This window comes from Phyllostomus hastatus, unplaced genomic scaffold (genome assembly GCF_019186645.2).
Source record: "Phyllostomus hastatus isolate PE091 unplaced genomic scaffold, TTU_PhHast_1.1 phas_scaffold_501, whole genome shotgun sequence".
Taxonomy (NCBI): Eukaryota; Metazoa; Chordata; class Mammalia; order Chiroptera; family Phyllostomidae; genus Phyllostomus; species Phyllostomus hastatus.
The window spans coordinates 1,583,561-1,606,368 of record NW_025334033.1 but is presented as its reverse complement, the minus strand read 5'-3'; the positions used below and the strand labels follow the sequence as shown (position 1 = coordinate 1,606,368).

Below are 22,808 nucleotides of genomic sequence, written 5' to 3'. Positions count from 1 at the left end.
ATAAAGGACTTAAATATAAACTGTGACACCATTAAAGTCGTAGAGGAGAACGTAGGTAGGAAAATCTTAGATATTTCAGGCAGAAACTTTTTTACTGACATGTCCCCTAGAGCAAGGTACATAAAAGAAAGAATAAACAAATGGGATCTCATCAAAATAAAAAGCTTTTGCACAGCTAAAGAAAACAGTATCAAAATAAAAAGAGAACCAACTGTATGGGAAAACATATTTGCCAATGATACCTCAGACAAGGATTTAGTCTCCAAAATATATAAAGAACTTACACGACTCCACTCTAAGAAGACAAGCAACCCAATTAAAAAATGGGGAAAGGACTTGAGCAGACACTTCTCCAAGGAGGACATACAGAAGATCCAAAGACACATGAAACAATGTTCAATATCGCTAGCTATCAGAGAGATGCAAATTAAAACCACAATGAGATACCACTTCACACCAGTCAGAATGGCCATCATAAACAAAGCAACAAACAACAAGTGTTGGAGAGGTTGTGGAGAAAAGGGGACCCTAGTGCACTGTTGGTGGGACTGCAGACTGGTACAACCACTATGGAAAGCAGTATGGAACTTCCTCAGAAAACTAAAAATGGATCTGCCTTTTGACCCAGCAATTCCACTGCTGGGACTATATCCTAAGAACACTAAAACACCAATACAAAAGAATCTTTGCACCCTGATGTTCATAGCAGCACAATTTACAATAGCGAACTGTTGAAAGCAACCTAGGTGCCCATCAGTAAATGAATCGATCAAAAAACTATGGTGCATTTACATAATGGAATTCTATGAAGCAGAAAGAAAGAAGGAGCTCCTACCTTTTGTGACAGCATGGATGGAACTGGAAAGCATTATGCTCAGCGAAATAAGCCAGGCAGTGAAAGACAAATACCATGTGATCTCACCTTTAACAGGAATCTAAACAACAAAACAAAGAAACAAGCAAAATATAACCAAAGACACTGAAATAGAGGACAGGCTGACAGTGACCAGAGGGGAGAGAAGAGGGAATTTCAGGGGAGAATGTGTAGGGTTTACAGGAACAAATTTAAAGAACACATGAACAAAAACTAGAGGGAGGGCGTGGGGAGGGTTGGGTGGATGGGCTGGAATGGGAGTAAAAGACAGAAAACTGTATTTGAACAATTATTATAATAAAAAAGAGAAAAAAGATTTCAAATACAAAACAAAACAAAACAAAAAACTATGGTACATTTACACGGTAGAATACTACACAGTAGAAAGAAAGAAGGAGCTCCCGCTCTTCTCAACAGCATAGATGGATCTGGAGAGCATTATGCTAAGCAAAATAAGTGAGGTGGCAAAAGACAAATGCCATATGACCTCACCTATAAATGGAACCTTATCAACAAAACAAACAAATGAGCAAAATATAACCAGAGTTAGAGAAAGTAAGAACAAACTGACAGTAACCAGAGGGAGGTGGGAGGGGATAATGGGGCAAAAAGAGAGAAGAGTTTTCAAGAATTTGTATGAAGGACACATGTACAAAAACAAAGAAGGGTAGGATCAAGGATAGGAAGTGGGGATGGCTGGAGTCGGGAAAATGGAGACAACTGTACTTGAACAACAATAAAAAATAATGAATAAAAGATTATTTGCATAATAAAATTTAAGTTATATGTGCTTCTCCAAAAGATGGTTTATCCATCTCACTATCAGGGGTATCCAACCTTTGGGGTCTCTGGGCCACACTGGAAAAGGAAGAGTTGTCTTGGGCCACACATTAAATACATTGTGACATGTAATCACAAAATAGTCTCATAATGTTTAAAGTAAATTAATGATTTTGTGTTGGGTTGCATTCATAGCCATCCTGAGCTGCACACGGTTCATGGACCACAGGTTGGACACTCCTGATAGTGAAGGTTAATTCATTTAATCCAGTGTGTCTCAGATGGGACAAATCTGCCCTTTAGATGACAGGTAAAATGTTGGGATAGTTTTGATTGTTACAACTGAGGAGATTCTACTGGCACCTAGTAAGTGGAAGTCAGGATTGCTGTTAAACAATCTGAAGTACACAGGAAAACTCCACACAACAAAAGATTTTATGGCCTCAGGTGTCAATAATACCAAACTTGAGAAGCCGTGTCTTAATCCAAACTGGGATTTTGTTAAGTTTAAACTGATTTGCAGCCTTTGTAAGAATCAGTCTATCTCTTGTTCATCCATAGACCTCTTGGATTAGAATTGAACCCTGATGTATACCCAGGACTTCTGATTTACTCACGTAAGATTTATATTTAGAAATAATGGGAGTGGGCACAGAGACAATGCAAGACTTCCATTTTGTGTGGGGATATCCAAGTACTAGAGCAACTCTGCAGTATTTTCAATTGCTGTGATCCTAGAACCAGCAGTAAAAAAAAAACAACAAAAGACTTCTATATTTCTTAGCTCCACAATTGCTATAAGGATAAGGATAGTAACTCTTTGTATATACTAATTTGTTGGTAATGTTGGAGATTTATTACTGGTTGCCACATCAAAGACTACTCTTATAGCCCTTTTCATGATTTTGTAAATACCCAATGCCTTATATTATTCCCATTTTAAGAAATAACCAGAGTGGTTTAGTTATCTGTAACCAAATAATGACTGAGACACCAAATACCTATCCTCATTGCATTTAGGGTGAAAAGATTTTTGAGAAACTTGAACTTCTCTCTAACACTTAAAAAATAACCATTACTAATGATGACAAAACTCCAGAAACTTAAAATGTAAAGTTAAATTGTTATGATAGCATTCCATGAAATATAACAACTTTCTTTTCCACCATCCACCAAATTAAGAAAAAATAATTAGGTATTTAAGTGTCCATAAAGAAATACTTAACATCATGATACTTTCTACTTAATGTTATTTTAAGCTCTTTATTCAGAATCTTCAGGCTCTTGCCTTAAGTCAAATGAGAAACATTAGATAACTATTTTTGCTTCATGTCCTCTCTTTGAAATTTGAATGAATTGAATTCTTACGGCCACCTAAAATGTAAAATTTTGTTCATACCAACCTCTCTAATTTCAATCCCTGCCACTTTCACACTCATTAATTGCACTGCAGCTACTCTATTCCTCTTTATGACCTTCAAATATACCAAGCTCATAATGTCTTTGTGTTCTCGTACTAGTCATTATCTCTGCCCAAAAATTTCTTGTCCACAGGTAATTGTATAGCTGTTTCTTTCAGGTCATCCTAATATCAGCTAAACACCATTCAATAAGACCTTGCTTAACAACCAAAAGTAAACTAACTACCATCTTCCAGCCAAACCCTAGCATAATATTATTTTTATTTGTTTCAGAGCACTATCTCATTTTAATATTATGTTTTCTTTTTCAGGCTAATAGTGTAACCTGTCTTAATCCACTTGAATGCAACCACAGGAGACAGGGAATTTTACCTGTCTTACTCAAACTCTTAAAAACATGCCTGAAAACTAGAAGTGCTGAATAAATATAATATTTTCTAAATGACTGACTGATTCAGTATATAACAAATAAATGATTTAATTAATTCAAACTAGATTTTCTCCTTTCTTTCTTTTCTCATTCTTCTGTTCCATTCAGGAAACTGTGTGCTGATTCAATAACCTCCTCATGGATGCTTTCACTTCCTGGTTGCGAAGGGTATAAATCACAGGATTCAGCAAAGGAAAAATCACTGTGTGAAAGAGAGAAACTACTTTGTCAGCTGGGAAAGCTCTGAATGGGCGAGTGTAGATGAAGATGGCAGGTCCAAACATGAGAAACACAATGATAATGTGTGTGGTGCATGTGGAAAGAGCCTTGTTCTTCCCTTTAGAGGACTGTCCCTGTACCCGGCATAGGATCACTGCATAGGATGCTAGAAGCCCCAGGAAGCACAGAAGGGTGAGCAGGCCACTATTGGAGACCATCAGGAGCTCCACCACAAATGTATCTGTGCAGGCCAGCTTGATGACCTGCGGCACATCACAGAAGAAGTTATCCAGCTGGTTTGGACCACAGAAGGGCAAGTGGAGAATAAGGGCCACTTGTACAATGGAATGAGTAAAGCCCCCAAACCACAGAGCCAACAGCAAGGTGTAGCAAGTTCTAGGGTTCATGACATTTGAATAGTGTAAAGGATGGCAGATGGCGATGTAGCGGTCAAAAGCCATCACAACAAGAAGGAACATTTCCCCTGCTCCAAGAAAGTGCAAGAAGAAGAGCTGAGTGATGCAGCCCTTGTAGGAGATGACCTTCTTCTTAGAGAGGAAGTCTGCCAGCATCCTGGGAGCCACAATGAAAGAGTAGGATGCATCAAGGAAGGCCAGGTTTCCCAGAAAGAAGTAGAGGGGTGCTGAGAGGCCAGGGTCTGATCTAATGGTGAGAATGATGAGGAAATTCCCAGGGAGGATGATGATATAGAAAATTAAAACTAGCGCAAAGACCAGGAGTTGAGCATCTTGAGACTGCGTCAGACCAAGGAGGATGAATTCTGTCACCACTGTGCTATTCTTGCTTTCCATCACTCCTTAGCCTACAGAATAACAAAGAACAAAATATTATGTGTTATAACCACATTTTTATTTATTTCATAGTTCTTATCCAAATAAAAATGATATTTGCCACATCACACACTCATTAAGCTGTAAACAACTTAAGCCTTATTGCTCTACGTTTTGAGTTAACCTTTCTACCCTTTATTTTCTTGATTTCCCTAAGACACTGTTCTCATAGCTACATTATTGTTTCCACTTAAGTGTGTCTACATAACTGTGTTCCTGTAGGACTCTGAGCTACTCTGCTTGAGGTATATGAGAAATTTCCTGATTAAAGCCAAACTTAACCATTATCAAAATGTTTAGGTTTTGTTGTTGTTGTTGTTGTTGTTAGTGGGGGTATATTATCTCCAATGTTTAGATTAGTTGCTTGGTTTTGGTCCCCTGCCTTCCTCCCCACAGAGCAAAGTGTTTTTGCAGCTGCATCTTCCTTCAGTTCCTGTAGAATGTCTCATTCCTTGCCAGTAGCTATACGCCTTTTTTCTTCCCTGAGTTTCTGCCTTAATAGTTCTCATGACATTGTTCTGCTCTGGTGCCCTTGTGCAACTTTACTTGAAACTGGTCACCAGGATATAACGCAGGATATCCATACTTCACCAAACTTAAAGGTATCACCCCTGAGTTACAACCCTGGTAGGATCCCATTTCTGCATCTGCTCCACACCCTGTTCTTAAATCTTAATACTAATCCAATTTCATTTGCTCACCATATGTTTATAACCTAGTTCTTCCTCAAATCTCATAAGGATAGCCAAGTGATGCTTCCCTCAAATAGTTTTATGTAATATAAAATTTATCACAATATATAAAATATTTTGACAATCTCAAACTAATAAAATCAAAACATACTAAAGCCAGAACTGGTAATATAGCACATGTAATCTAATATAGTCATTGACATGAAAAAAAATAAGGCAATTGCAGTTAAGAGTCTTAAATTTGCAATGAGTTTTCTTCATTCTCATTAGGAAATGGTAGAAAGAAGGGGATGTATTCCTTAGTTTAAGCTGATTAGAAAATTGTTTGCTTCCCATCAACTGCTGTAATTTTATTTAGGCACTTAAATAATTAATCATATTTCTTGTGTAGATATTTTTGTGTAAATATTTCTCCTTTTGGGGGAATAATCTAGTCTAAATAATAATTCTATTCATGTTGGAGACATCAAGAAGTAAGGCTTAGTCTATATAGTGGTCTCCAAAGGGATTGGTTGTGTTCACCCCAGGATATACACAAGATAATTAACCAGGGTGCATTAAATAGTGTATGTTCTCTATTATTATTGTTATAAAACGTCTTTTACAATGTTGCATATTTGTGATTATTTTATAATTTTATATTACTATGCTTGTAGAAACATTTTTATAAGAAAATATGTATGTACAATATTTTGATATCTGGGCTTATTTCATGAGGAATGATTTAAAAATGAAAGATTGCTAATTATAACGAAATACTATAATGTAACAAATACCAATATTTCCTTGATTTTAAATTACATGCAATACTTGTTTTTCAAAAGTGTTGTGGATACAATGTAATGCAATTTAGCAATAAAATTAATGAATTACTGATACATGCTACAACTTGTATGAACCACTAAACATTATGCTGTGTGAATGAAGCCAGTCACAAAGATTCACATGTTGTATAATTCAGTTTATGCAAAATGTCCAGGTAAGGCAAATCTGTAGAGACAGAACATAGGAGTTGTTGCCTAAAGCTAAGGGTAGAGTAGGAGAGTGACTGCTAATGAGTATGAGTTTCTTTTTGGGGGGTGATAATGTCCTAAAATTATATCATTTTGATGCTTGCATAACTCTGTAGAAACACTTAAAGCCATTGAATTACACTATTTATTTAATTTTTTAAATATGTTAATCTTTTTATTATAAAAAAATTTCAAAAATACAAGAAAAGATGGCCAAAATAACATTTGAATAATGCAATGTAGATTCAAGACTTGACATTATATCACATTGCTCTATAAGCTATTAGTTCCCCCACTTTAATAAGGGATCTAAAAACTAGAGAGATTAGGAAAGTTGATCAAGGTCATATAAATCATTTGCTTAACACTTTCATTTTGAAAGTATGGGCTGATTAGGTATTTTTCAAAGAACTGTGTAAGTACTAATTTATTAGAAATTATTTTTAGACATTGAATTTTAACAGTTAAAAATTCTTTGTTGCATAACCTGTTGCATAAATTGTTGGTTTTTAGACTTTTAACAATTGAATCTACCTGCTGAAATATCTTTCTTTCTATTGCGAAGGTTCCTAGTATGTGAAGACTTTACAGTCTGCTTTGCCTCACCTGTAAGATGTTATTGACTGAGTCATAGAAAATTCAGGTTATTAAAGAAAAATTAGGTGATAGCTTGTATGACTAAGCCTTATGTTAGTCACTGAGGTAGGGGCTAATGCTTGTTAGTATTTTTCAGCTCTCTGTATAAGTCATGTCTATGTCTGATCAAACCTACAACCTTGGTGTATCAGAAAAATGCTCTAACCAACTGAGCTACATGGCCAGGGCTTGAATTACACTCTTTAAATGACATATTTATGTTGAGTATATCTCAATCAAACATTTTAAAAGTGTTATTGAATGTGGTGGGGAGGGCTGGAGAGGAAAAAATTCCCAATTGAAATTTGACAGAAATTATTGGTAGCATCCCCAGAAAGAGGAGCTAGAAAGAGAAAAAAGAAGGAAAGAATAAGAAAAATAATACTTATGGATTGGTGTTTCAGGTTTCTTAGGATATAGTCCTAGCGGTGGAATTGCCAGGTCAAAAGGCAGTTCCATTTTTAGTTTTCTGAGGAAATTCCATACTGTTTTCCATAGTGGCTTCAGAAAGACCAATACCATATGATTTCACCTTTAAGTGGAACCTAATCAACAAAACAAACAAGCAAGCAAAATATAACCAGAGACATCGATATTAAGAACAAATGGGCAATAACTCCCTCAACAAGAGGGGAGATGGGAGAGGAGATAACGGGTGGGCGGGGAAGGGTGAAGGGTTTTCAGGAACAACTATGAAGGACACATGGAAAAAACCTGGGGGGTTGTGGAATTAGGGGAAAGAGGTAGGGATGGCTGGGGTTGGGGAAACAGGTGGAAGGTAAATGCAGACAACTGTTCTTGAACAACAATACAATTTAAAACAGGGAAAAGAAGAAAATAAGACTTAAAAAGAACTCATGGGAAATTTAAGCAATATGCTGGTGTTTTAGAGTATATTTAAACATCAGAGCACTTGTTCTATGTGATTAGTAGCATTTATAACTAGCAGTCAGAGGTTATGGAATGGGAATTTATAACCCATGAGCACATATTTGTACTTACAAATACATATTCAAACATGTAAACACACATAGTGAGTTGAAGCATATTGGAATAGGAAAAAATATCTCTGGTGTCCTTCAAATGAGCTTAGGCACTTTCTTCTGTCTTTTACCCCCCTAGACACCTATTGGCTTCCACATTCATTCCTCACTCTTCCTACAGCAACCTGCTCTTAGTAAATAAGTCAGTTCCCATTACCTATTCTGACACTTGCTGAATTCCAGGCTCTCACAGTTATTTCATGCTTCTTTGGGCTGACAATTTCGGACACAGGCAGTGCTCTGAGAGTTACAGTCTCTTCCATTCTTCATTTGTTTTTATTTGCTATCATCCATGTCTATTACTAACAGATGGAATTCCTTACCACTCACATCTTTAATCCATTTTCTTCTCATTTACATATTTTCTGTTCCACTGATTCTTTAATTGTGCTCATCACAGACATTGAAGACAGATATGCTTCAGATGGACATTGTTCTGTACAAAATGAATTCCTGGGGGAAAAAAAGCCAAAAAAAAATACCCAGCAGAACTCATAGGGACAAGCTTTTTGTTCTAGTTAGATAAGGCAAAGAAGTATTGTTAATGTAGGATAAGATGGAGACTTGAATGCTTGCAGCTCTAACCTTTGTTATTTCAACTGATACAAACACACAGGTAGAGAGGGTGCTGATATCCCCGCTCCCATATATCAGAGTACAAACACACAGCCTTTGCAGGCAACACTGAGCAGGCCAGGACTCCCACTGCTATCAGACCAGCTCCTGGAACCAGGTGTTTGGAGATCTGATTACCATGCTAGCATCTCATTCTTTCATCTTCCCCCATCCATTTCCTCTTGCTTCTTTTTTTTTTATCTCTTCCTATTCTCTTCCTGTTAATTCTAGCATCAGACACTCAGTCTCTTCAATTATTCTTTTTACACTTTCTTTGGCTTCTTTTATTTTTTATTTTATGCTTTTATTTTTTTCTTGCAATTTTCCTCACTTATTATACCCCTTGCTTTTTCTTCCTTATTGGTCTCTTCCTTATCTCTTACATTTTTCTCTAATTCATCCACATTCTTTCAGTCTTAAATCTTTTTCACTTTATACTCTACATGCATTCTACTTTATTATATTCAATGCCTGTCTTTCCATTAATTCTGAGACAACGGGTTGTTTTTCTCAGTCCATGGTGGAGTGAGCATTGTAGGTGCCCTCTAAGTGTTTCATTTCAATGGATTTTTCTGCAGATTGAAAATGATTAACTTTCTCTTCAGTGTTAAGCCTTTCCTTCTGAATATTACCCTCTGAAATTTGCTCATTCTCAGCCATGCCTTAGTTAATTCACATTCTCTCACATATTTTGTCTATTTCTAACTCATTCTGAAAAAACAAGGTGTCTTATCTTTGTGCTTTAAAGTAAATCTTAATATCATCCCTGCCAACATGAAGATAGTTAACAAAAATTTGAAAATGACAGCGTGGTTTCTGATACTCTATTGATTCTATATTTTAAGGTGTTAAAATATAGTTACCTACTTTTACAAGTTTTTTTAAAATTAGGTAAGCCTGAAGAACATAAAAAATATTTAATTGATACTAGAGCTGAGAATTATATAAAATTTAATTCCATTGCACGTCTTCACCCAGACAATTACTTGACAAATAAATAGGATAGTTAAATTAGATGGTAGAAACCTCTATTGTCCTTGCATGTTTGAAGGTTTTAGATAGTATCATGAATGTTATAGGAAGAGCATTGTTTTGGGAATTATTCTATCTTACTCAAGTACCATTTCTGCAGTTTGGTAACTATAAATTTAAGTCACTTGGTCCTTTAAAAACTAATTTTTAAATCTATACAGGAGAAATGAATATTGATTCTTTTTACTCCACAGATGTTGATATAAGATCAAATGAAGTGATTAGTAGTCAATTCATATCTCTTAAACTGAACTATGAAAACATTCAGTGATTAGGCCAATTCTAGAAAAAAATGATAAGTAGGTATTATATCCCTAGATCTTTTGTCCTTGCCCTGAATTAATTCCAGAGGAGCTGGTGACTGCTTAAATGGGTTATTTCAGGGCAAAATTTGTGGAGGTTCAAGGAAGGGTCTATGTAAAATTTTCTTCCCTAATTCAGTTAAGGTTTGTGAATTGTCTTTCTGTTGTAAGATCCCTAACTCTGAGCCTTATGTTGATGTGATAGGGCCTCACCCCAACTGAGGATGCAAACAAAGAGGTTTGCAAACTTGTGAAGTTAGTGAGGTTTTTCTCTGGGACTCAGCCTACCCCTTCTGACCTGTGATTACTGATTTCCTCTTCCTTCTTATCTTTGATTTATAATGGGGGAAAATCAGTCATTTGTGGGACACTCAAATTTAAAATGCAAATGGTGACTCTTCCAAAGCTATTGGCATTTTCACTTTTTATAATAGTGTAATTAAATACTTCAGGCTTTTTAAAATAATATTAAGCAACAGGAGGATGTGACAGAGGGTGCATCTGAGGAGCAGGGTAGAAAGTGCTATGTATCTGAATTTAGATCTTACCCTTTTTTTTGGTTTTGGAAGCATTATTCTATCCTCATACATTTTTAAGGCAGCAGATGTTCCAAACAAATGGTAAGCATTTTATTCTATGTCTTCTCCCTTTTAGTTTTTTTAAATACAAAGAATGACCAAAATTTTCACCTTGCCAGGAGTCCAACGCTATTCTCAAAGAGCTGTCCTTTTTCTGCTGATGAAAAGGGGATTAACTGATTATTCCAGAATTTTTCCTTAAATACATATTCTCACGGCAGATAATCATAAACACTGGAAATTATTCTATTAATTTGTGATGCAATAGGGAATATCCCTTGGAGTTAAACAGCAAACTTAAGCCTGCAGAGTCCTTTCAATGGTTATTATTAGAATGCCAACTAGAATTAGAAAAAAGTAAAAGACAAGAACATTTTAAGGATTAAATATTTAAAACATGTGTTAGCTAAGGCCCCCTTGAGTCATGTTAGAGTCTTGACTTTGGCATTTTATCATTTACAGTAATCTTATTAAACAATTCATATAAAAATTAGGTGTTGATATTTAATAAATTAAAGTAGTGAGATTAAGTTCATGGCAATTAGCCCTTGCTGGGTAGCTTGGTTTCCACATATGCCAAGGCTGTAGGTTTGATCCCTGGTCAGAACACATACCAATGAGTCCATAAATAAGTGAAATAGCAAGCTGATGGTTCTCTCTCTCTCTTTCTCTCTCCACATCCTTTCTCTAAAAACATCAATATTTTTTTAAAAAAGCCAAGTTAATGGTAATTAAGTTAGTATCTGTATATTTTTGGTGCAGAAGAACTAGGTAGAAAGAGAATATGTCATGCTCAAGAAATACTTTTCAGGAACAAATCTTCTCGAGTAAGAGAACTTTATGGTTTCTTATAGATCCTTTAGGGCTGTGCTCTATCAAATAAAAGAAAAGTTGCTGGCGTAGCTCAGTGGATTGAGTGCAGGCTGCGAACCAAAGTGTCGCAGGTTCGATTCCCTGCCAGGGTACATGCTTGGGTTGCAGGCCATAACCCCCAGCAACCTCACATTGATGTTTCTCTCTCTCTCACTTTCTCCCTCTCTTCCCTCTCTAAAAATAAATAAATAAAACCTTAAAAAAAAAAGAAAAGTTATTCTGGTGTGATCTTGGTATTCATATTATTCACCTGTTTTTGGAATATGTCATTTCTGTGTTCTGCTATAGGAAAATGAAGACCTTTCTGTTTTTTAATTTAAAAACATTGCTGAGGAAAATATTTATTAATACAAAAATACATTTGATGCAGTTTTTGTTATACATTAAAAAGAAATATGGAATAAATCCAAGTCACATTAAAATTAAGATAACAATTTTAACAAAAAATATAATATACTATCAACTATAACTTTATTCAAAATTATGTCCAGTTCAGACAGAGGTGCAGTGAAAAATGTGGAAAAGTGGAAGAAAAGGGTTAAGAGATGGAGAGAGTGTCATTTGTAGCTTTTACTTTTATTAAAATCTGTGCTGTAAATAATTAATTTTGAATATATTTCAAAATTATTTGGATTATTTGAACTATTGTGTGAAAATTTATCTTTAGGATAAATTCCCTAAGAGAAAGAAAACTAGAAATGTAAAATAATTGGAAAATTGAGAACAGAGGAGAAAAATGGAAAGAAAGATATGGAAAAAATAAAAGGTGAAGATACAGAGAAACCATACCACTAAGATGTGCATACTGCAAAGCCATGCATACAGATACAGAAAACAGAGGGAAAGGGAAGAATAGACAGAGGAGGGGAGAGAACAAAAATGAGAGATCTTTAGAAATGCAAAGTCTTTGTTTTATATTCATTTTTTGTTGGGTTTTATGTAATTACAGACTTCTCAGGGATCTCATTTCTCAAAATTTACCACACCACAATGATTTAGAATTAATTTAAAGTACTATGAGATCTTAACTACTAGTCCATAGTAGACCATTCTCTGCTAAGAAATCTTGTTCATACTGGGCAATTGCACAGCATTAAAAGAAAAACCTGTGTGTGTGTGTGTGTGTGTGTGTGTGTTTTAATGGGTGGATTTCAGATTGACCTGTGTGAATTTACTAAACAAGACATCCAGTAATAGTAAAAATATCACAAGAATGGAATTCAAAGGCAAGATTGTAGTTCTGGCTCCACCCTTGAGGGTTATTTCTTGGGAAAATGCTATGTGCTTCCTCAGACGGTTCCCAGTCTGAAAAACTGGAAATGTACAGGGGTGGGCAAAAGTAGGTACACAGGATGAGTACTTGAAACAGAGATTATTCTTGTTTTATTATTTATTAATTATTATATTATTTTTCACCTGAACAAATGTAATCTTGTTTTTGCTAATGCATGTATTTCTTTCTTTATTTTTAACTATTTCAATAGCTGTTCAAGTACAGTTTTCTGTCTTTTACTCCCATCCCAGTGCACCTCCCCCCCCACAAATCATCCCCACCTCCCTCCCATTTCCACCCTCCTTAGTTTCTGTCCATGTGATCTTTATACTTGTTCCTGTAAACCCTTCCCTGTTTCCCCTCAAATTCTCCCCCTATTCCCTCTGGTCACTGTCAGCCTGTTCTCAATTTCAGTGTCTTTGGTTATATTTTGCTTGTTTGGGTGTCTTGTTGTTTAGGTTCCTGTTAAAGGTGAGATCATAAGACTATACTTTCAGGGATCATTTCTATAGTTCTTTAAAGGTGAGATCATATGGTATTTGTCTTTCACTGCCTGGCTTATTTCGCTTAGCATAATGCTTTCCAGTTCCATCCATGCTGTCACAAAAGGTAGGAGCTCCTTCTTTCTTTCTGCTGCATAGAATTCCATTGTATAAATGTACCGTAGTTTTTTGATCCATTCATTTACTGATGGGCACCTAGGTTGCTTTCAACAGTTCGCTATTGTAAACTGTGCTGCTATGTACATTGGGGTGCATAGGTTCTTTTGGATTGGTGTTTCAGGGTTCTTAGGATATAGTCCCAGGAGTGGAATTGGTGGGTCAAAAGGCAGATCCATTTTAGTTTTCTTAGAAAATTCCATACTGCTTTCCATAGTGGTTGTACCAGTCTGCAATCCCACCAACAGTGTACTACGGTTCCCTTTTCTCCACAACCTCTCCAACACTTGTTGTTTGTTGCTTTGTTTATGATGGCCATTCTGACTGGTGTGAAGTGGAATCTCATTGTGGTTTAAATTTGCATCTCTCTGATAGCTAGTGATACTGAGCATCTTTTCATGTGTCTCTAGATCCTCTGTATGTCCTCCTTGGAGAAGTGTCTGTTCAAGTCCTTTCCCCATTTTTTAATTGGGTTGCTTGTCTTCTTAGAGTGGAGTCATGTGAGTTCTTCGTATATTTTGAAGGTTTAACCCTTGTCTGAGGTATCATTGGCAAATATGTTTTCCAAACAGTTGATGCTCTTTTTATTTTAATACTGTTTTCTTTAACTGTGCAGAAGCTTTTTATTTTGATGAGATCCCATTTGTTTATTCTTTCCTTTATGTGCTCTAGGGCACATATCAGTGAAAATGTTGCTGGGTGAAATATCTGAGATTTTCCTGCCTATGTTCTCCTCTAGGACTTTAATGGTGTCATGGCTTCTATTTAAATCTTTTATTCGCCTTGAATCTATTTTTGTGTATGGTGTAAGTAGGTGTTTGAGTTTCATTTTTTTGCATGTGGCTGTCCAGTTCTCCCAACAGCATTTGTTGAGGAGGCTATTTTTACTCCATTTTATGTTGCTACCCCCATTGTCAAATATTAATTAACTGTAGAGACTTGGGTTTATATCTGGGCTCTCTGTTCTGTTCCACTTCTCCATGTGCCTGCTTTTATGCCAGTACCAGACTGTTTTGATTACTGTGGCCTTGTGATACAGTTTGGTATTAGGTATTATGATCCATCCTACTTTGCTCCTTTTCTCAAAATTGCACCAGCTAATTTGGGGTCATTTATGGTTCCATATAAATTTTTGAAGTGTTTGTTCTATGTCTGTGAAATATGCCATTGGTACTTTACTAGATATTGCATTGAATCTGTAAATTGCTTTGGGTAGTATGGACATTCTGATAATGTTAATTCTTCCAGTCCATGAAGACGGTATGTTTCCATTTGTTTGTGTCTTTCCTGATTTCTTTCTTCAGTGTTATGTAGTTTTCTGAATATAGGTCTTTTACCTCTTTGGTTAGGTTTATTCCTAGGTATTTTATTTTTCTTTTTGCTATATCAAATGGGATTTTTTCTTGATTTCTGCTTCTGCTGTTTCATTGTTGGTATACAAATACGTCTTTGATTTCTGGATACTGACTTTGTATCCCACTATTTTGCTAAATTCTCTTATTGGGTGGAGTAGTTTTTTGGTGGAGTCTATAGGATTTTCTATGTACACTATCATGTCACCTGCAAACAGTGACAGTTTTGTTTCCTTTTTCCAATTTGGATGCCTTTTATTTCCTTTTCTTGTCTGATTGCTGTGGCTAAAACTTCCAGTACTATATTGAATAGAAATGGTGAAAGTGGACAGCCTTGTCTTGTTCCTGATCTTAGTGGAAAAGATTTTAGTTTTTGCCCATTGAGTATGATGTTGGCTGTAGATCTCTCATACATGGCCTTTAGTATGTTGAGGAATGCTCCCTCTATTCCCACTTTGCTGACTGCTTTTATTATAAATGGGTACTGTACTTTAACAAATGCTTTTTCCACATCTATTGATATGATCATGTGATTTTTGTCTTTTGTTTTGTTTATTTGATGTATTACATTTACTGATTTGTGAATATTGAACTATCCTTGCATCTCTGGGATAAATCCCACTTGATCATGATGTGTGATCTTTTTAATGTATTGTTGGATGTGGTTTCCCAATATTTTGTTGAGGATTTTAGCGTCTATGTTAATCAGTGATGTTGTCCTGAAGTTTTCTTTCTTTCTTGTGTCTTTATCTGGTTTTGGGATTATGATGATGCTGGCTTCATAAAAAGAGTTTGGGAGTCTTCCATCATTTTGGATTTTTTGGAATAGTCTGTGGAGGATAGGGCTTAGCTCTTCCTTAAATGCTTTGTGGAATTCACCTGTGAAACCATCTGGTCCAGGGCTTTTGTGTGTTGGGAGTTTTTTGATTACTGCTTCAATTTCATTTGCTGTTATTGGTCTGTTCAGGTTTTCTGGTTCTTCTTCATTCAGTTTTGGAAGATTATGTTCTTCTAGAAATCTGTCTGTTTCTCCTAAGTTTTCATATCTCTTGGCATCCAGTTCTTTGTAGTAATTTCTTACAATCCTTTGTATTTCTGTGCTGTCAGTTGTACTCTCTCCTCTTTCATTTCTGATTGTGTTTACTTGGGTCCTCTCTCTTTTTTTCTTGATGAGCCTGCTTAAACTCTTGTCCACTTTGTTTATCTTTTCAAAGACCCAGCTCCTGGATTCACTGATCCTTAGAACTGTGCTTTTAGTCTCCATGTCATTTAAATCTTTTCTGATCTTGGTTATTTCCTTCTTCCTGCTTGCTCTGGGCTGTCTTTGCTGTTGTTCCTCGGGTTCTTGTAGGCATAAGGTTAGGTTATTTGTTTGAAATGTTTCTATCTTTTTTTGGTAGGCCTGCATCACTATGAACTTCCCTCTCAGGGCTGCTTTTGCCGTGTCCCATAAATTTTGGGTTGTTGTGAGTTCATTTTCATTTGTTTCCAGAAACCTTTTGATTTCTTCCCTAATATCATTCTTGACCCATTCATTGTTTAATAGCATGCTATTCAATCTCCATAATTTTGAGTGTTTTGGGTTTTTTCCTTGGGGTTGATTTCTAGTTTCAGTCCTTTGTGGTCAGAGAAAATGCTTGATATGATTTCAATGTTCTTGAATTTGGTGAGGCTTTGTTTGTGTCCTATCATGTGGTCTCTCTTTGAAAATGTTCCATGTGCATTTGAAAAGAATGTGCATTTAGCTTCTTTGGGATGAAGGGCTCTATATATATATCAGTTAAGTCTATTTCATCTAGGGTATTGTTCAATGCCACAATATCTTTGTTGATATTTTGTTTGGAAGATCTGTCCATTATTTACAGTGGGGTTTTAAAATCCCCTATTGTAATTGTGTTGCTGTCAATATCTTTCTTGATGTCCTCTAAGACTTCCTTTATGTATTTGTGTGCTCCTATGTTGGGTGCATATATATGTACAATATTTATATCTTGTTGGTGGATTCTTCCCTTGAGTATTATGAAGTGACCTTCTAGGTCTCTCTTCATAGTCGTTTTTTGAAGTCTTTCTTGTCTGATATGAGTATTGCTACCCTGGCTTTTATTTTCCTGTCCATTTGCTTGGAAAATTGTTTCCAGCCAGCCCTTCACTCTTAGCCTTTGCAGGTCTTTTACCCTGTCGTGGGTCTCCTGTAGGCAGCATATGTGTGGGTCATGCTTTCTTATCCACTCAGCTATTTTATGTCTTTTGATTGGTGCATTTAATCCATTTACATTTAAGGTTATTATTGATAGCTACTTAATCATTGCCATTTGCATACCTGTGTTCCTTTCTCTCTCTCTCTCTTTTCCTTCCTTTCCTTAAAGTAGTCCCTTTAGCATCTCTTGCAGAGCTAGTTTTGTGGAGGTGTATTCTTTTAGACTTCTTTTGTTTGGGAAACTTCTTATTTGGCCTTCTACCATGATTGAGAGCCTTGCTGGGCAAAGTAGCCTTTGTTGCAGGCCTCTGGTTCTCATTACTTGGAGTATTTATTGCCATTCCCTTCTAGCTTGGTGAATTTCCATTGATAAGTCAGCTGCTAACCTTATTGGGGCTCCCTTGTATGTTACTTACTGTTTCTTCCTTGGTGCCTTTAAGATTCTCTCTTTGTCTTGGCATTTTGCCATTTGAATTATGATGTGCCTTGAAGTGGGCTCTTTGGGTTCTTCTTGATTGGGACTCTCTGTGTTTCCTGTATTGTGTGACTTTTTCTCTCATCAGATTAAGGAAGTTTTCCATCACTGCTTTTTCAAATAGGCTTTTTATCTTTTGCTCTTCTTCTTTTTGTTCTGGTATCCCTATTATATGGATATTACTATGTTTCATATGATATTGCACTTCTCTTCATCCCTCTTAATTCTTTCTGACCCTCTTTTCCTTTTCTTGCTCTTTCTGGGTATTCTTTTCTACTTTGTCCTCCAGCTCGCTGATCTTATATTCTGCTTCATGGATCCTGCTTTTGATTCCTTCTACTGTGTTCTTCAGTTCAGAAATTGTATTCTTCATTTCCTCTTGGCCCTTGTTAATATTTTCTATTTCCTTTTTCATGTTGATATAGTTTGCAGTGAGTTCATTGTAGTTTCTCTGTAGTTTCTGGTAATTCATTGTCAGCTCATTGAGCTTTTTTATAACCATTGCTTTGAACCCAATATCTGATAGTTGAGTTGCCTCTATTTCATTTAACATTCTTTCTGAGGCTTCCTCCTTTCCCTTCATTTGGGGATTGTTTCTTTGTCTTCCCATTGTTTTTGAGTCTTTTGTTGTTAGCCTTAGCTTCTTAAATTGATCTGTTCTGGCTGGGTCTATGCTGTGAACATCTGTGACAGAATACCTGTGAGATTCAGTGGTGCAGTCTCCTTCATCTCCTGAGCTAACTGGTCTTGGGCTTTCATTTAAGTTTGTCCTGCATTTGTCTTTGGGTTTATTGTTTTTGGGTCTTTCTTTAGTGGGCCCTCCCACCAGCTGGTTAATTGAGGGTCACTGTGTCCACCACCTCTTATTTTTTTTGTTGTGCTGGTGAGAGCAGGTTGTGTTGAAGCTGGTGCTTCTGTGTGTTCTAGGTTTTGATGATTCTCTCTTTCTCTTGTTCAGTTTTTTGTACTGGTTAGTTTCTCTACTACTTAGTTGTATTTTCAGATAGGTCCTGGATTGAGGTTTGTGTGGTTTCCACTCCCTCCTTCACTTTTCCTGTTGTTATCTGTTGGTGGTTCCTTTCTTGTTGGATTTCCTCTCCCATTGGGTATCCTGGTGTTCACCCCTTCCACCTGCTTTCTTTTTGTGATCAACTGGAGGGGAAAAGCAAAATGGTTTAAGACAGCAGTGAAGTATTCTATGATATTTACAGTAGGAGGTGGTAGAGAAGAAATAGGAAATCCTTTGGCTATGTATAGTGTTAACTGCGATCTTTCACCCAACTAGCCACTTTTTAGAAAGGTTGTAAAGAAGATAAGAGTCTTGTTGGGGAAGGAAGGATTGTGAGTTGGATCTAGAAAGCAGTGAGGTTGTGGGAGTTCAGATTCTGTGGAAAGGTGAGAGTAAAAGATAGTAAATAGGCGTAGTATGTGAGAGAATAGAGTTAACCACCACAGTAATACAGTTCAGGAAACCATGAAGTGGGCTAAGACCTGGGAGGGGTATTGTGTAGTACTTACAATTGTATGGAACAGCTATTATTTACAATATTAGAGCAACAATCATATGACAGAATCTATGTGATCTGGATAACAAGAATAGGGAGTATAAGACCTTCAATAGTGTTCTAATGGAATAAGAATGAAATGAAGGACAGTAAATTATCAATACACTATGAGAGAGAGAACAGGGGAAACCTGTCAAATGATATAATATAACCAGCCAAGTAAAGAAAACTATACAGAAAGAAGAGGAATACAAAAATACTATTAAAATAAAGATGTAAGAATAATGAAAAAATAATAATACAAATATGCAATAACTTGCAGGTTCACTGTAATAGCAAAGTGAAATTCGTCACACTGTCTCAGCTCTTGGGATGCCCCCTCTTTGGGTCCAACTCTGGTCTTTTCACAGTTCCAGGTTTTTTTTGTCTCACTTGTGAGTATTTAAAAAAAAAGCAGAAGAACGAAGGAAGAAGAGATAAAACTGGAAAGCAAGGAAGAAGAAACAAAATAAGAAAGAAGGAAAGAGTGGAATAAGAAATTGAAAGATAAAAAATAATAAAAATTTAAAAATTACTTTAAAAAGGCTCTTGTTGGTTTCAAACTGGCAAAATCGGTTTTTCTGGTCTTGCTGGCTACAGCAGTCTAGGTGGCGATTGGTATGGCTTTTCTCCCTTCCTACTCTGCACTCCGTCAGACTTGTAGGCACTCTCCCCAGAGCTAGTCTGGCACCCTTCCCTGGCACCTTGCATGTAGGATCCAGGTGTTCCTGAGAGCGCACTTTCCCCAGGGTTACTGCTGTGGTCTGGGGTGTGGGCGTGAGTGTACTCAGCCAGGTTGCCTCGGTCCCACGGGTTCTGGCGCGCACCCTTCCCAGTGCCCTGGGGGCATGCAGGGCCTTCCACTCAACCTTCTGGTAAACCTTGGGATCACTGCCTGGCTGGATGGGGAGTAGGCTGGAGTGATTACTGTGAGAGAATTGCCCAAGCAGTGTCTCTTTTTTCACTTTTTATTTTTGAGAAATCCCTCCTACTCAAGCCTGCCACTCTGTATAGCGGCCTGGCTTCTCGCACAGTCAATTCTCTAGCACAGCCAATTCTCCAGCCAGACTGGGGACTATTGGGGTCAGGGCCCATCATTGGGCAACTCCCAATTCTCCCCAACCACTGTGGGTGCTCACAGCCTCTGTGTGTTTGCCACTTAGTTCTTATTCCCCTCTCTACAACTTCAAGCAACCAGGTCTCTCCCGGTGCTGCTCCAAGCTCATTTGGCTGGGGAGGGAGCAGTTGACCCAGCTCTCTTCCAAGGACCCTGTGGCAGACCCAGTGCACATGGAGCCTGGGGCTGCAGCCATTCTGGTCCCTGTGCTGGTCCCTGGGACCTTATTGTACTGAAGCATTCTCCTTACCGTCTGGTTTTTCAGTTTCTGCTACAATTTTGGGGGTACTGTTGGGGTACCAACAGTACTGGGGTACTGTTGGCTGTTTGCTCTGTTCCTCCATAGATCGGCTAGGTTTTTCTCCTGTGTGTAGGGAGAAGTGGAATCTGCTCCCTCCTACCTTGTCGCCATCTTCCTCCTCTGCATGTATTTCTTATTTCACAAAAATCTTGAGTGTCTATCATTTGGAAGGCTTATTGTATAGGTGGGTGAGCAATTGATAATTAAGGTCCTTGGTCTCAGGGATTTAACATTCTAGTGGAAGGAGCCAGTCAAAGAGTAAAGAAAATGGGAAAAAAATTGTCAGCAAATAAAAGATTGTAACAGGGATATTTGAGTGAATGAATGAAGACAAGTAGGGTATGCTTTTCTATTGAGTATCAGAAAAGTGCTTTCTGGGGAGGTGACATTTAAGCTCAAGTCTGAATAACTAAACAATGTAGCTATGGGGTTACCTGAGAGAAAGGCATTCCAGGCAACAGGAAGAGCAAGAACAAGGACCATAAAGTAGGAAAGAACTGGTGTGTTCAAGAACAATAGAAAGGAGACTATGGTGTTGGGAGAGTGGTGGGCAAATAGAAGAAAAGTATAAGGCAAAGTCAGAGAGGTAGGCAGATGTTGCACAGGAAGTGACATTTTTGATCATTTGAAGTATGAAATTATAATGTAATCTAAAGGTCACTTTACCTACTGTATGGAGAATGAATTGAGGGAGGTAAGGTAAAAGCAAGAAAAACAGTTTAGAGATTTTGAAGTACCATGTGAATGACATGTTGGGAATGTAGCCTGGGGGAGGCTGGGAGAAGGAAGTAGTAGTTAAAATAGTAAAGAGAACTAGATGTGTATGTTGATGGTAGAGACATTTGGCCTTGCTGATACACATGATGTCTGACAAGAGGAATCAGGAATAACTCATGATTTTAGGTGGTGTATCTATGAATAGTATTGCATTTTAGTAACATGGAAGTGACTCAGACAAGATGACAGATAGAATAAAACCATGCTGTTTTAAACATACATCCAATCTTCTATAGGAAATATGTTTTCATTGTTAAATATTCTTTTTAAAAGTAAAATATATATATATTCAAAGAGAAATCTTCTCATCATAGTCTCCCATCCATTACCTATGATTCAAGACAGGAAACTATCAATTTCTTGTGAAGGAGGCTTGACCTTGGGAGGTGAATGCATGATGCAATATATAGATGATGTATTATAGAATTCTATGCTTGAGACATGTATAATTTTATTGACCAATATCACCCTAATAAATTTAATTTAAAAAAGTAAAAAAATATATATTCAGTGAGAAATCTTCCCATCATAGTCTCTTACCTTTACCCATGTTTCATGGGAAGAGGCTATCAATATCATGTGTAAATTTCATAACTGTAACCAGTTAAGTAAATTTTTATGTACATTCTTTTCTCCCTTTTGAACATATTTTTAAAGCATATTGACAAGAAAAAAATTCTAAATTAAGTTACAGCAGTCCAAGAATGAGAGAAAGACAAAGCAGTTAGTCTGTTAATAGCTGAAAGCCAGTTGACAAAAGACTGCTCACATTCCTGAATGGGTGTTGGACCTTTGAATTGACATTCAAGAACCTAGTGGCCCACCACTGGACCACCCCTGCATCATGCATATGCATGAAGTTCCAGGACTGTGACCTGTAACCAACCAAAAGTAGTAAATATTTTTTCCTTACACATGGTGCTCCTATCATAGAACTGACCTCACTTTACCTTATCCTGCTCCCCCCTTATTTGTAGTCAATGTAAATTTTTTCAAAGCAACTTACATTTTCTTTCCTAAAACATGATGTATAAAAAGCACTCCTCAACTCCAGGATGATAGACATGTTGCCTTCTCCACCTAGTGCTGCTACTTGCAGTTTAGATTTCATGTCCCAGGATCTGGTCATTTATGGCCCAATTAATCCCTTCTTTTAAAAAGGCTTTCAGACATGGAAGTTAAGTTTCTTTGTTTAACAATATCACACACAATATCTTGCACCTTATTTTTCACTTTCAATATATCTTGGGGAATTTTCCATGTTAATGCTTAAAGTGTTTTTGAAATCTTTATATGGTTGCTTACCATTCAATAGATAATGAACTGTTATCAACACTTGTAATCCAGTCAAGTCTTCCATGATTCAGGCTGGCTTACTGCTTTCTAGCATTCCAGAAGTTTCATTCTTGGTCTTCTATTCTAGTTCTTAAAGCTATATGTTATTTTGAAAATAGTAATAGTTCATTACTCTACAATTATGTTTGTTCTTGTTTAGTCCAAGGTGAAAAATCTTTAGAAAAAATTTTTCTGTAATTGCAGTACAATCGTGTTTGAGGATCCAATCAGGCAGTAGTATCTTTCCTAGTGAATTAATTCCTAGTTATATGAAATATAAGGTGACAAAATAAGTATAAGTCTACCTGGCTTATATATGGAGATATGATATTAAGGTAATAAGACAAAAGGAGAGCCAATTTTTTATTATTTATATATAAGGTCTGTCCAGAAGGCATCCAGCCATGAAATATGAAAAA

General features: G+C 36.7%; 1 protein-coding gene across 1 annotated transcript; it reads right to left on the bottom strand.

Moving 5' to 3' along the window:
- Positions 1 to 3,609: 3,609 nt before the first annotated feature.
- Positions 3,610 to 4,536, bottom strand: LOC123808450 (olfactory receptor 4N5). The gene has a single exon (XM_045823101.1). It carries the CDS (start codon positions 4,534 to 4,536, stop codon positions 3,610 to 3,612), a length of 927 nt encoding a protein of 308 aa, XP_045679057.1.
- Between the last annotated feature and the right edge of the window lie 18,272 nt (positions 4,537 to 22,808).

Coding starts and splice junctions, on each gene's coding strand:
- LOC123808450 (XM_045823101.1), bottom strand. CDS start 4,536: ATGGAAAGCAAGAATAGCACAGTGGTGACAGAATTCATCCTCCTTGGT.